Genomic DNA, 15,646 nt, shown 5'->3' on the forward strand with positions numbered 1-15,646 from the left:
CAAAACCAAATTAGGGCGAACATAACTCTAATATCTGTCAGAAGACCACCTACCAATAGCTTTAATAGCCTGCGGATCTAAACCCTATAAAGAGGCCTCAGTAGCTGCCCCTATTCTAAATGAATGAGAACTGAATCGGAAATTGCCCAAACCCAATGAACAAAAACATTTCTTTAAAACACCATTAAATTGACTCTTTGTCAATGGAGAACCATCCAAATGAACGAGAAAACTCTCAAAACCCAATGGGCGCAAAGAAAGGAAATTAGAAATGGTTCTCCATGGACAAAAGGCGATACCATCAACCTTGTTCAATTTTATGAAACAACCTTTACCAAAACTGTCGGTTTTTGAACGAGAAACATAAATAGAGACATGACACTCATACAACAAAACATCGGCACACAATAACGGGGACAAGCTAGCTCTGTTGGGAGCCACCAACTCACTAATCCTAAAAGCCCCCAAAAATGCAGTAACAAAAGCCGTAGAAAACAAGTGAGCTTCATAGTTGGAAAAACAAACCTGAAAACAAGCAGCACACAGCTGCTCCAACAGGCAGTACTTAATAGGGCGACAAACATCCTTCCTATACTTAGCAAATTTTAAACCCTTCAAAACTTGTTTGACCTGAAAAAATGACAAAACAGGACTAACCCCAAAACACTTCTGAAAAAAGGATATACCTGACAACTGCTTATGTAAGTAACTATGAGACACGTCCCTAGATAACAAGCTTGACACAAAAACCATAGCTAACTCCCCATCCGAAGTCAAATAATCATGACCTTGGTCGACACAAAACTGCAACCAAAAATTCCAAGACCGATTATAGTCCAACCATGTCTTAGGAGCAATCGATTGACGAAGGTAATGATCGGCTAGTCCCAAACCAAGTCCCAAAGATGGTCTGGACAAGCTACCCCTTCTGGATCTGCATCCGGAACCAACTCCCGGAACCTGGAAAACTGAGAGCGAGACAAGGCATCAGCTATCACGTTGGACACTCCCTTAACATACTTAGCCTTCAACCATATGTTTAATTTTAAACAGCTCAAAACCAAGTGTCTAAGTACTTTATTAACTGGGTCAGAAGCAGAAGACAAACAGTTGACTGCGAAGACTACACCTTTGTTATCAGAATGAACTATAATCCTATGATCCTTAAAATGTTGACCCCAAATAACCAGAGAAACTAAAACAGGAAACAACTCTAACAAAACTATGTTACTAACCAAACCCGCCCTAACCCAAGAATCATGCCAAGGCTCAGTGCACCAATGACCAGAGAAAAATGCCCCAAAGCCCAATGAGCCGGCCGCATCGGTAAAGACCCCAAGAGCTCCCAGTTCAACAAACTCATGTTGCCAGACAGAAGCACCATTAAAAACTTGTAAAAATTCCGCCCACAACAATAAGTCCTCTCTCAGACTCTTAGACAAGCGAATATGCAATCTAGGTGATTTAAGACCCCCTAGTAGCTAAAAACAGCCTTCTACAAAAAACCCTGCCCATAGGTAATAAGCCGAGTAAACTCTGTAGGGCCCTAAGCGTGGTCTTCTTCCTACACAACACATAGCGTTAATCAATTGTAACATTTTTTGAATTTTTTCAACTGGTAAACAAAAAATCATATCAACCGTGTCAATTACAATACCTAAAAATTCTAACCTAGTACACGGAAGAACAGTTTTCTCCTCTGCCAGAGGTATACCAAAATATTGGGAAATGCGCACAAAACAGGAAAAAATATCTAAACAATCATTAGTGCCCTGCCTACCAAAAAACAAAAAATCGACCAAGTAATGCAAAAGCCCCCCCCCTGGAAAGAGGAACTAACCACCCATTCCAAAAATGTAGAAAAACTTTCAAAGTAAAAACAAGACAAAGAAAAGCCCATAGGCAGAGCTTTATCAAAGTAAAAATGACCATTAAACTGAAAACCCAAAGAATTAAACCCTTTAGGACAAACCGGCAGGAGCCGAAAAGCTGACTTAATATCAGCCTTGGCGAGCAAAGTACCCCGCCCAAATTGGCGCAACAAAACTAACGCAGAGTCAAAAGACGCATATTCAACCGAACTAGCCCCAGGATCAACCGAGTCATTAAGGGAACCATGAATAGGATAAGAAAGATGGTGAATTAGTCTAAAAGAATTGGGTTCCTTCTTAGGGACCAGGCCTAAAGGGGATAACCTAAAATTTGGAAAAGGCGGGGGGAAAAATGGCCCCTCCACTCTACCTTTCCTAATCTCCTTGTCGATTTTTTCCTGAACCACTGAAGAATTTAAATTAACTGAACGTAAATTATCCACCCAGCAGCAGCCCTGACCAGCGAACTCCGGCACTTCGAAACCCAAAGTAAAACCATTCAATAATAATTCAGCTTTCGCTCTGTCTGGGTAGAGATCTAGCCAAGGACGCATGTTTTGAACCCTCACTGGCGTCCAGGCTTTTTGAAATTGAATCTCTGACCGAGGGCTGCTGCTGGGAGGACAATGAATTCTTCTTGAAACATCTAGACAGTGAATGGGTACCCCCGCAATGGGAGCACTCATGCTTGTATTTGCAATTGGACTGCCATTTGCATTGGGATTCGTTGTAAGCAAAACACACTCCCTTCCGAAAGGAAGGAGGCGTGCTGCCCGGCACCTGTCTACTTCTCTGTGGAATCATTAGATTAATCCATAAACCAACATCCTTTTGTCATGATTTAACAGACGGGTGCACTGACAACTTCTGTCTAAACATTTCATCATAGATGTGCCAAGCCGAACCACCGGAATTACGATAAGCTTCTAAAATAATATCCAAGTGTTGGAACAGCAAAGCACATCTATGCGGAAACTTCTCGCCCATGACTGCCGAAAAAATGCAAAATGCTTGCAACCAATTATTAAAAGTTTTCATTGCTGCCACCTTCCTTTTATCCTCCTCTTTCTCCACTTTATCCTTAACCGGCTCTTTGAAAGATGGGAGCAACGAAAACATATCAACAAATTCACCCTTCCAAATTTTCTCTTTAACAGACATGGCTAAATGGTAACCTAAAGGTGATACTTCACAAGTGATAGCCTCTTTCAAACAGACTTCGGGGACAGACTGGGACATCACAGGAATGTTAGAGATAGCGGGCGTGACTGATGTATTGTCCTGCTCAGAAACAGAAGGGTTAGTAATCGTAGAAGTCACATTAGAATTAGTAACTCGGATAAGAAGTAGGAACCACTGTGTTAACAACACCAACCACAGATGGATTAGACAAAGGAGAGGTAACATTGGTCATCACATTAGAATCCCCCCCACTAGATGTGGGTGGATTAACCCATGCTGCAGCACAGGACTGCCCAGCATTAACCCTTCGTGCCCCGGTATTGCTAGCCGGAATGGCAGCCAGCATATTAAAGAATGCCGCCACTTCAGACAGCAATTGACTACCTGGCAATACATTTAAAAACTCATTCCCAACCTGAGAATTGGGAACAGAATTACTGCACTCACCCATGGCCGGCTCAGAGGAGGCATCACCGACTGGGACTAACGGAGGTACAGGCCTGGGATGCGCAGGTGGGGAAAATGCTACTAACTCCCTGCTTGCCCCCAAAGGGGTGGTAGACCTCCGCAGGGCTGAAGACCCTGAACTAGCATTCCGGGCCGGGGGGGGGTGGGAGCTGATGGAGCCGCCGGAGGACTGCTGGGACCCTAAAGTATGGGGACCTGCAGCATACAAAGAGGACACATGGGGTGAGTGACTAACAATCCTGTCAGCAGCGGGACAAAACAAAGCAGAAGTCACATTACCCCGTCCATCCAGCTGACGCCATTTTCCATGCTGACCTCTCCCAGCTGCACCGCCGACACCAGCCACCGTTGGGGCAAAGCGCCTCTTCTGTCTGTCCGCTTGCCTCTGCGACCAGCGCTCTCCCACCAGGGCCGCCGGAACAGGCCTCCGGTCACTTCCGGCCGCTGGCGCCGTCTCTGCATCATGACTGGTCCCCTCGTCACCGACGTCATCCGCCGGTGCCAGCGCGACTTCCGGTTCCGGCTCCACGGACTCGTCCACCGCTCCCAGGAGTGCCGCGCTGCTGCCTTCTCCGCTGCTGCCTCCCCCGGTAAGCGACAGGCTCAAACATTTCTGGAGCCAATCTTCGCCACCGGCTGCCTCCACTCTCCTCAGCAGCCGCTCATATAGCTCTTTTACAGCGGCTGCTGCCGGAGCGGCAGCACCGGAACCGAAGGGAATGACCTCAGCCGAATTCATCTTCTTCACAGGCCGCAGACGGGTTCTACTCTCTTTTGACATGCCGGCTTCTGACTGGAATAGATCCCGGACACCTGTATTTATAAATAAGAAGAGGTTCCCGCCGTTGTCCAGCACCCAATCCAGGACCAGCTGAACATCTGGCCAGGAAAAACATCTGCCCAGATACAAGGTAAGGGACCAATCAAAACCAACCACCTATCACTATTACAAATATATAAGCATATACATATATATATATATATTTTTTTTTATATTAACCCTCACTACACCCAACTGCTCCCAGGGATGGAGGCGCCTCCCATGTGGCCCTACACTGAAGGATCCGGGCCCCTGGAATTACTTATATTACTTGGGATAATTGTCTATAAATGTTCCCCAACACCTATAGGACTTTTTATAATGTGTAAAGTTCTTCCATCAGAATAATGTCCTAGAAGCCAGAAGATAGAAGTGATTTTGTGTCTCTAATCTGGTCATGTCCTGGAATTCTTCATCACTGGAATAAGTCCCTTCTCTCTGAGGTGTTTGGGTCTCCAGTAGCAGCTCCCCATGGATTATGCCTGTTGGGTCTTCTCCATGAGGAGCAGTGAATATCACAACCATATATCACACTCTTTTCCTATCATGTAAACTATAGTGATGACATCGCTGGATCGGTGACTACGTTCTAAAAGAAAACTTTTATTAACAATTGGGAACAAGTTTGGAGATGCAGTATATGATATATGTATAAATGTCAGATATCCTATGTACATGGTTAATATATAGATGTCTTATCTGCATCATTTATTGCTCTCAATTGGCTTCTCTCCTGTGTGAATTCTTAGATGTGCAACAAGATTTGATTTACAGGTATAACATTTCTTACATTCTGAACATGAAAATGGCTTCTCTCCTGTGTGAGTTCTTAGATGTACAAGAAGAATTGATTTAGATGTAAAACACTTTCCACATTCTGAACATAAAAATGGCTTCTCTCCTGTGTGAGTTCTTTGATGCGTAACAAGATTTGATCTCTGAGTGAAACATTTCCCACATTCTGAACACGAAAAAAGCTTCACTCCTGTGTGAGCTATTTGATGTTTAAGAAGATATGACTTCTGAGTAAAACATTTCCCACATTCTGAACATGAAAATGGCTTTTCTCCTGTGTGAATTCTTTGATGTTTAAGAAGATCTGGTTTCTGAGTAAAACATTTACCACATTCTAAACATGAAAATGGCTTCTCTTCTGTGTGAGTTCTTTGATGCTTAACAAGATTTGATTTCTGAGTAAAATTCATTCCACATTCTGCACATGAAAATGGCTTATCTCCCGTGTGAATTGTTAGATGTCTGATAAGATGTGATTTCTCAGTAAAACATTTATCACATTCTGAACAAGAAAATGGCTTATTTCCAGTGTGAGTTTTTAGATGTTTAACAAGAATTGAATTTACATTAAAACATTTCCCACATTCTGCACATGAAAATGGCTTCTCTCCTGTGTGAATTCTTAGATGTTTTACAAGCATTGAATTTACAGTAAAACATTCCCCACATACTGCACATGAAAATGGCTTCTCTCCTGTGTGAGTTCTTAGATGTTTTTTAAGATGTGATTTCTCAGTAAAACATTTCCCACATTCTGAACATGAAAATGGTTTCTCTCCTGTGTGATATCTTTGATGCGTAACAAGATTTGATTTCTGAGTAAAATATTTCCCACATTCTAAACATGAAAAATGCTTCTCTCCTGTGTGAGCTATTTGATGTTTAAGAAGAGCTGATTTCTGAGTAAAACATTTCCTACATTCTGAACATGAAAATGGCTTTTCTCCTGTGTGAATTCTTTGATGGTTAACAAGTTCTGGTTTGCGGGTAAAACATTTCCCACATTCTGAACATAAAAAAGGCTTCTCTCCTGTGTGAATTCTTTTATGTTTAACAAAATCTGATTTGTGAGTAAAACATTTCCCACATTCTGGACATGAAAATGGCTTCTCTCCCGTGTGATCTTTTTCATGTAAAACAAACTGTGATCTATAGGAAAAACATTTTCCACATTCTGCACATGAAAATTGCTTCTCACCTGTGTGAATTCTTTGATGTTGAACAAGATATGAATTCTGACTAAAACATTTTCCACATTCTGAGCATGAAAATGGCTTCTCTCCTGTGTGAATTCTTTGATGCTTAACAATACTTGATTTCTGAGAAAAACATTTCCCACATTCTGGACATGAAAATCGCCTTTCCTTATTTTTCTTAACATCCTGTGATGAATGAGTAGACAAGACTTGTATATAAGGATGAGATGAGAGATCTTGGCTGTGAAGGGCTGAGGGTGTATCTGGGATAATGGAATGTTCTTCATATGTATCTTGTGTGATATCATCATCTGCTTTATAATCTGAAGATATAAGATTCTCCTCTGATCTCCTGGTACAAGAATCTGCAGAGAATAACACAGATTATTATTATCAGTATTAACCCCTTAACGACCCAGGAATTTTTTTTGCTTTTAAGAGACGTTGGGGGAGATTTATTAAAACCTGAGTAGAGGAAGATTGGTGCAGTTGCCCATGGAAACCAGATTGCTTCTTCAATTTTTGAGACCTGTAAAAAAATAAAAGAAGCAACCTGATTGGTTGCTATTGGCAACTGCACCACTCTTCCTATTTATGTTTTTTCTTTAACAATGAAGCAAACCAAATACAACAAAAAGGAAGGAAACCATTACAATCATAGTATCAGACTGGTACAAGGGGACATATTTATTCACCATTGCTTTCCAGCTAGACAAAGGAGGGGCCGCAGTTAGGGTCGCCAGCTGTTGCAAAAAATACCAGCTAATTTGCATAATTATGCGTGACATCACAGGATACACTTATGTGGGGGAAATGTTGTCCTATTATAACCCCTATAACTTTTATTTCTCCTTATATGGGGCCTGTATGAGGACTCATATTTTGCAACCCAATCTGTAGTTTTAACAGGACCAATTTTTGTTTTGATGTGAATTCTTGATTGCTAAATTTAAATTAAATTCGGGAGTTGCAGTTACAAACTACAACTCCCAGCATGCCCTGATACAGCCTGTGGCTCGGCACCTGCCCCAAACAAAAACTACAACTCCCAGCATGTTGGACTATAAAGTAGTATATAGTATAAGTCAGTGTTTCCCAACCATAGGTGCTTCCAGCTGTTGCAAAACTACAACTGCCAGCATGCCCGGACGGCTGTCCGGGTCATGCTGGGAGTTGTAGTTTTGCAAGAGATTGAGGCCCTCTGCTTGGGAAACACTGGTATAGGTTATGGTGCAACATTCTGGGAATGGGAGGATTGGTTGGATAAATACCGGCAATTGCATTGCCGGTATTTTTTTATATAAAATACCGGCTGTGTGGGTAAAATACCAGCCAGGTGGCAACCCTAGCAGCCGTATTTTTCCAGGACATAATAAGAACGTTACGGGCACAAAACAACAAACAGTGATACATTTTATGAGATGCACAATCAATCTCATTACAAAAATCCAATTAAACAATTCCATAAAATGTTATGCATAAATACTAGGGATCGACCGATTATCGGATTGGCCAATATTATCGGCCGATATTCACGATTATGGACGTTATCGGTATCGGCAATTACCTTGCCGATAATCCGATAATGCCCCCCATACCGCCCCCACCGCATCGCAGTGCACCCCCCACCACACCCCCCCACTGCACTGCCTCGGCCAGAGACCGCCGCTGCCCCATTGCCTCCCCCATCCACGGTTTTATAATTACCTGTTCCCGAAGTCCGCGCCTCTTCTGGCTCCTGCGGCGTCCTGTGTTACGCTGTGCGCTGCGCAATGAGTGACGTCCTCAACCCCATGTCACCGTCAGTGCGCACAGTGACAGCTCAGGAGGACGCCGCCAGAGCCAGAAGTAGTGCAGACCCCGAGAACAGGTAATTATAAAACCAGGAATGGGGGAAGCAATGGGGCAACGGCGGCGGCGGTCTCTGGCCGGGACGGTGTGCGGTGGGGTTTGTGCGGTGGGGGGGGGGGGGTGGTGGTAGGACTCAGGAGGACCCAATTAGAAACACGATGGATCTACCGTTTAAAAACATTACATCCCAATGGCCTTAATGACCATGCCAGCTTCATACCATTCTTGTAGTCACCAATATTGTAGTATTTAAATACAGTCACTCTCTTGGTCTAGTGTCTCATCCCTAGATTATCAACGGATATTGACATTTTTTAACATGTTTTTAACCAATATGCGTCGTGTGTAATATTTTTTATGAGTCTAATTCTTTTATCCCTTTTATTCCATTTCCAGCATTTCATCTACTTGAGTCCCATGCCATGTTTTGTCATCATCTTCTTACTAAAATTCTGCCTGTTTACTAGGGATCGACCGATATAGGTTTTTTATGTACTCAAGTAGAATACAGACATGATCCAATTGCTTCTCAGCATAATTTCAAAAACTAACAGGTTGTTAGTATATAGGTTTTGATCAAAAAGTACAAAGCCACATATTCTGCAGTGCTGTACACAGTTTGTTATCACTCAGGTTGCTCCCTGTCCCCATTGGGGATCACAATGTAAATTCCTAATTCACCTATCAGTATGTCTTTGGAGTGTGGGAGGAAACCCACATAAACAAGAGGAGAACATACAAACTCCTTGTAGATGTTGGTCTTGGTGGCATACTAGCTGTACACTAGGGCTCTGCAGACCATATAAGTGATTACAGATACATCCAGTGACTCTTTTCTATCTGGCCCAGACAGCCATGAAGACTTTTCCTGGTCAAAACTTGTCTCTGCAGAATCTGCTGACAAAAATGTTGTGTTCCTTTATCCAGCACAATCCTCACCACTTTACATATCTGTATTGCCCCACACAGTAATAGTTCCCACTTTGAGCACCAATATAGTACTTAGGCCCCTTCCGTGCTCCCATATAGTAGTTAGGCCTCCATACTGCCCCCAAATAGCATTAGGCCTCAATACTGCCACATATAGTACTTAGGCCCCCTCGGTGCCCCCATACAGTATTTGGCTCCCATATCTTGGCCCCCATACAGTAGTTTCCCCATATCGTAGTAGCCCAATGGAAAAATATATATATAACTCTCTCTAATCGTTCTTCCGCAGCTACCGGCGCTCTGCTCCCCGCGGCTCCAACTCTCTGAGCTCCCTATACATACAGCGCCATACAGAGATGCTGCCCACACCGGAAGTCATGGCTGCAGAGACAGGACGGAGCCACCAGTGTAACACATACACAATCGTTAGCCACGCTTGTTGGGGGATCAGGGACATGTGTCCCCTGCAGACCAGGTCACAGTCACACCCCCTTTCCACTGCGATCCTTACGTCCAGCACATAGGTATATTTCATGTCTATATTCCAGCTGTATTCTGCATCCATATTATAAATGTGTTATCTCCCATAATTGAGTCACTGGTTTGGCTGAATGGAGGAACATACAGCAGAAAAGAGACAGGACACAGAGCTTAAAGGGGTACTCCAGTGGAATTTTTTTTTTATAATCAACTGGTGCCAGAAAATTAAACAGATTTGTAAATGACTTCTATTAAAAAATCTTTACCCTTCTAGTACTTTTTAGCAGCTGTATGCTACAGAGGAAATTCTTTTATTTTTGAATTTCTTTTCTGTCTTGTCCACAGTGCTCTCTGTTGACACCTGATGCCCGTATCAGGAACTGTCCAGAGCAGGAAAAAAATCCCCATGCTGCTCTGGACAGTTCCTTAGCACTGTGGACAAGACAAAAAAGAAACTCAAAAAGAAAAGAAAAAAAAGAATTTCCACCGGAGTACCCCTTTAACCCCTTCCCGCTACAGGACTTATGCATTCGTGTGATATCACCCGCGTCATATCGTGTCGGTCCCGGCGGCCATCAACGGCCGGGACCTGCGGCTAATACCGGACATCACCGATCGCGGTGATGTCCGGTATTAACCCTTCAGACTTCAAAGTTGATCACCACGTCTAAAGTGAAAGTAAACTTTGCCGGTTAACTCAGTGGAGCTGTGTGGGACCACTGCGGTGTCCGGAGCAGCTTGCAGGACAGCAGGAGGGTCCCTACCTGCCTCCTCGCTGTCCGATCGCAGAATGACTGCTCCGTGCCTGAGATCCACGCAGGAGCAGTCGAGCGGCGATAACACTGATCAATGCCAGGCTATTGCCTGGCAGTGATCAGTGTAGAAGATCAGGGTGTGCAGTGTTATATCCCCTTATGGGAGCTATAAAACTGCAAAAAAAACAAAAAAATGAAAATAAAGTGTTCATTTAACCTTCCATAATAAGTCAAAATCACCCCCCTTTTCCCAATAAAAAAAAACAGTGTAAACAAAAATAGAAATAAACATATGTAGTATCGCCGCGTGCGTAAATATCCGAACTATAAAAATATATAATTAATTAAACCGTACGGTCTATGGCGTACACGTAAAAAAAAAATCCAAAGTCCAAAATAGCGTATTTTTGGTCACTTTTTATACCATAAAAAAGTGAATAAAAAGCGATCAAAAAGTCCAAACAAAACAAAAATGATACCAATAAAAACATCAGATCACGGTGCAAAAAATTAGCCCTCATACCACCCATTTGCGGAAAAATAAAAAAGTGATAGGGGTCAGAAGAGGACATTTTTATACGTATACATTTTCCTGCATGTAGTTATGATTTTTTCCAGAAGTCCGACAAAATCCAACCTATATAAGTAGGGGATCATTTTAACCGTATGGACCTACAGAATAAAGAGAAGGAGTCATTTTTTGCGGAAAATGCACTGCGTAGAAACGGAAGCCCCCCAAAAGTCACAAAATTGCATTATTATTCCCAGTTTCTAACTTCCATGTCAGGGAAATCCCCCCTCGGAGATGACCTATTCCACACTTAGAGACCAGTGCCATCCCCCGTAGAGAACAAGAGACAACTATTCCCAAGACCGTGTTTCCCACATCTTCAACATCACCAAAGCAAGACAGCTCTGTTCTGTATGTATCTGACACACTACAAAAGCTATCGGAGGCCAAAGTGATGACAAATCACACCCATAGTTACTGTAAGCTGAAAGTGTTTTCCGGGAATCAACCGGTTCCTGCAGGAGAAGAGCCTTTTGACGTCTGGAAGGATAATGCTATGCAATGGGTGGTGAGAGTCTTCGTTTTCCAGCTACAGACATGATAAGACTGTGCTGGGGAGTGAACAGACAAGATACTGTGTAAGACTACCTGCAGGATTTACAGGATGCTTATGGGAAATCACAAGAGGATCTGTTGGTTAAAGAGTACCTGTCACCAAACTAAACTTTTAATATATTGTTCCTTATGTAATTGTAAGACACTTTGCTATTTACTTGCAGTTTAAATTCTCAACCTTTATATATTTTTAATGTGATTGAAAAAACGGCCACTAGGATCTGTTCTGTTCCCTGCGAAGGTCACTCAGTTAGTTTGGTCTCCTCCTGGCCTGGCAGGAGACCAAACTCAGGAAGGGTGTGCAAGGCATTGCGAGTTACAGCTCTCGCAGGCTTCAGTGATGTTGCGCCTGCTGGGGAACGCCCAATTTCTCCTGCCTTGAGCTCACACAACGTGAGCAATGGGAAAGGTATAGGATACACAGCTTTTTAAAGCTCAGAATTATTTTAAGGGCAGGAGGGGTGTTAGAAGTAGTTAGGGAATATATTTTGAGTTTAGAAAATATGGATTGATGAAAACAGGTACTCTTTAAAGGGGTTCTCCGGTGCTTAGACATCTTATCCCCTATCCAAAGGATAGGGGATAAGATGCCTGATCGCGGGAGTCCCGCCGCTGGGGACCCCCGTGATCTTGCACGCGGCACCCCGTTTGTAATCAGTCCCCGGAGCGTGTTCGCTCCGGGTCAGATTACTGTCGATCACGGGGTCGGCTGCGTGTGATGTCATGCCTCCGCCCAGTGTGACCTCACGCTCCGTCCCTCAATGCAAGTCTATGGGAGGGGGCGTGACAGCTATCACGCCCCCTCCCATAGGCTTGCATTGAGGGGCGGAGCATGACGTCATACGGGGGCGGAGGCGTGACGTCAAACACCGTAGGCCCTGTGGTCGCCGGTAATCATACCCGGAGCGAACACGCTCCGGGGACTGATTACAAACGGGGTGCCGCGTGCAAGATCACGAGGGTCCCCAGCAGCGGGACTCCCGCGATCAGGCATCTTATCCCCTATCCTTTGGATAGGGGAAAAGATGTGTAAGCACCGGAGTACCCCTTTAAGTTCCTGGCCACCAAGCAGAGGGAAAATGAGAAAGGCAATGACTATATCAATGAATTACAGCTGTCGCTGGGAAAGCAGTCACCACGTCTGAGTAGGATGCTCAGCTATCTAAGCAAATTCAGAGAGCTGGTTTGATCAATGATCCGGTCATGATTCTGCTGAGAGCCAAGATGGATGATAAAGTTTTGCCCTTTTGTGTCCAACTCCTCCATGGGAACAGAAAGAGGATCTGGAACATTCAGCCCTTAGAAAGGAGGTGGCTGAGTTAGCGCTCTTGTGCAAACCATTGATGAAGGCCGATCCTTCTCCTGGAAGTGGAGGACAACCCAGAAAGGCCCCAAGGATGTTGTTTTTGGAGGATTCATCTTGAGGTAACTGCTTTAAATGCACAAAATCAGGGCATTTTCAGTGGGGTTGCCCACAAATTCACTGGAGGTAGATGGGAGGTGCTGGCTACCGAACTTGAGGAGACCAAATGACCAGGTCTTACAAGGGAAGAAAAAACAGACCTACACACAGATTATCTGTAGGGGCCCAGATTGACCCCAAGTCCTTGATACACTTGCAAGTGGAAGGAATTCATGCTTCAGCTTTGTTAGATACAGGATCCCAAGTCACCATCATTTATAAAGATTTCTATAATCGTCATTTGAAACACATTCCCAAGAAACCTGCAGGAGAGCTTCAGTTATGGGGAATGGGATCTCAAGCTCAACCTGTGGAGGATGAATAAGAGTGAAACCCCATCCTACCTGACAGAAGTGGGAGATGTATTGTTACCTCTGCTGATGGAGGTCAGCCCTGCTCTAGCAAAAGAGTCCCATCGACTAGCCCTAGAAACAAAACCAGGGTCATGCCACTATTCAGGGAAAGAACCTGTATTTATGAAGCCTGGTGAGACCAACACTCTACGAGCCATAGCCTCCATGCACCATGAAGTGTTGGGGGGAAATGGACAATATCTTATTGAGTATCTGTCTGAAGAGGATCAGAAGAAGGGATGGACTGTCCTACCTGAGGTAAAAGATTGGCGCAAAAGAGTTTTCCTGTGATGATACAGAATCTTACACATGTGGAAGTCTGGATTGATTGTCTTTAGAAGATTGGTGTCATTCACTTGTTAGACCAAGTTTTGTCTATCGTGTCTGTGAGGGCAGAACAGAAGGATCATGTTAAAGCACTGGTAGATTTTGACTTGGAAGATTCTCCTCTACCACAGCAGTGGAAAGGCGGCCTACATTCTCAACTAGCTACCGGAGAGGAAGTTTTCTCCAGAGAAGAAATGGATATGGGGTATTCCAAAAGTGCCACTAATGCTATAAGACTTTCTGACCCTGCCCCTTTCAGAGAAAGATAAAGAAGACTCCTAATTAAAGTTTAAATCCCACCTTTTTTTATTCTTACACAATTTTTTTCATAGACAAATCCTATCCAGTATATGGTACACGAGTGGGGAGATACTAAAACGTAGCTTTTATTGATTATAGATAATAAATCAAATAAACAAACCAAGTGCAACCAAGTGTATAGACAGCAGTCTAAAATTGCCAAACATATTCAAGAGAAGGCTAAAAAAAAAAAAGGGCCTTCAATTGATATTAGTTGGTAGATGGTGGTTACCAAGAGACTGTGAATCCAGCCTCACCAATGGTAACACTTACAAGAGACACTCATAAATAATATCAATAGTTCTAGAAATCTCAACATAAGGGTGCCCTACGCGTTTCTGTCACAATGGAGTGACGTCATCAGGGGTAAAGCTTATGTTTATGTTGACTGAACTAATGTGGTGCTATGGTGAAAGAGCCACACATTTAGGTTCAGCCTATGATCTTAATATTCAATATAGTAGTTGATAATATCTAATAATACTAGTCATTCATATCATATCCATGGGGGATGGCAACCCATGATGTCGGGCATGCCTTTTTCATTATAATAGAGAACCCATCCATATAGATATGTATTACAGCCGTGAGACTTCAGGAATCTGTAAAAGAGGGAAAAAGATACAAAAAAAATGTGTATATATACATATATATATATATATATATATATATATATACTTAATGCCACTCGTTCCTGAAAAAGAAAATGTTCCCCGAAGTATATAGGGTCCTACTCACAGCCTTCCGGGGGCATATCAGAATACGGTCTCTGTATTTCGGCACATGTGAGATGCAGCGTACACCTGCATTAGCAGAGAGCCGGACTGTTCGGCTTCAGAGCGCTGACAATTTTTTTCATCCCCACAGAGCAGAATTTTTCCAAACAGTGCGTCTTCAGCTGTTGTAAAACTACAACTCCTAGCATACCTGGACTGGGAGTTGTAGTTAAGCAACAGCAGGAGACACACTGTTTCGAAAACACTGTCCTATGGTGACTATTACAAGCGATGTGATTGCATACACTGGGCCTCATTTACTAAAGTCCAACCGACTCTTTTTCTCGGTTATTGCGCCTAAATTTTAGTTGCCCCTTCTGTCCTTTCCCCTTCCTTCGCTTTCCTTCCCCACTCCCCCTTTCCCCTTCCCGTTTCTTCCTCCTCTTCTTTTTCTTCCTTATCTTTATTCTTTCCTTCTTTGTATTACTCTCCTTACAATTTTTCACATTGTTTTGTTTTTTTATTTACTATTTTCCGTCTTGTTAGTTTCCCTATATATTTTATATATTTTTTATTTTCTTTTATTACTTTACTTCTTTTATTTTATTTTCTATGTTTCATTTAATTTTTATATGTTTCTTTTCTTTCTTTAGTTTTGCTTACTTTCCTAATATCTATACAGGAATCCGTGATCATTTTTGTAACAATGACAAACAATGTGAGGCGTTGATTTTATCGCATTTAAATTTTTTTGTATTTTTTCTATTGTTTTTAGATACACTGTTCACACCTAACCCACATGGAGCGAGAAGACGCATGGAATTTCCCGCAATTCGGATGAAGAATAATTATAAACAATCTTTTTTCCACTACATATACCGTTTTAGATGTTATAGACACCTTTCAATTTGTCCCATATTAATCGTTATTGGTGAACTCAATACATAGAGCTGCTGCATATATTGACAGCGGCTACTGTATATTCATTGCAGGACGGCCGGGTTTGATGCGCAA

The 15,646-nt window shown here is 42.9% G+C and overlaps 1 protein-coding gene across 1 annotated transcript in view; it reads right to left on the reverse strand.

Moving 5' to 3' along the window:
* LOC130300745 (uncharacterized) overlaps positions 1-15,646 on the reverse strand; it is a 93,870-nt gene that overhangs the window by 57,761 nt on the left and 20,463 nt on the right. The window contains exons 3-4 of the mRNA XM_056551575.1: positions 5,058-6,697; positions 3,801-4,314 (exon numbers count right to left, since the gene is read on the reverse strand). Of these exons, the coding sequence (XP_056407550.1) occupies positions 3,801-4,314; positions 5,058-6,697 (2,154 nt within the window). The remainder of the gene's footprint in view (positions 1-3,800; positions 4,315-5,057; positions 6,698-15,646) is intronic.

Source organism: Hyla sarda, chromosome 1 (genome assembly GCF_029499605.1).
Source record: "Hyla sarda isolate aHylSar1 chromosome 1, aHylSar1.hap1, whole genome shotgun sequence".
Lineage (NCBI taxonomy): Eukaryota > Metazoa > Chordata > Amphibia > Anura > Hylidae > Hyla > Hyla sarda.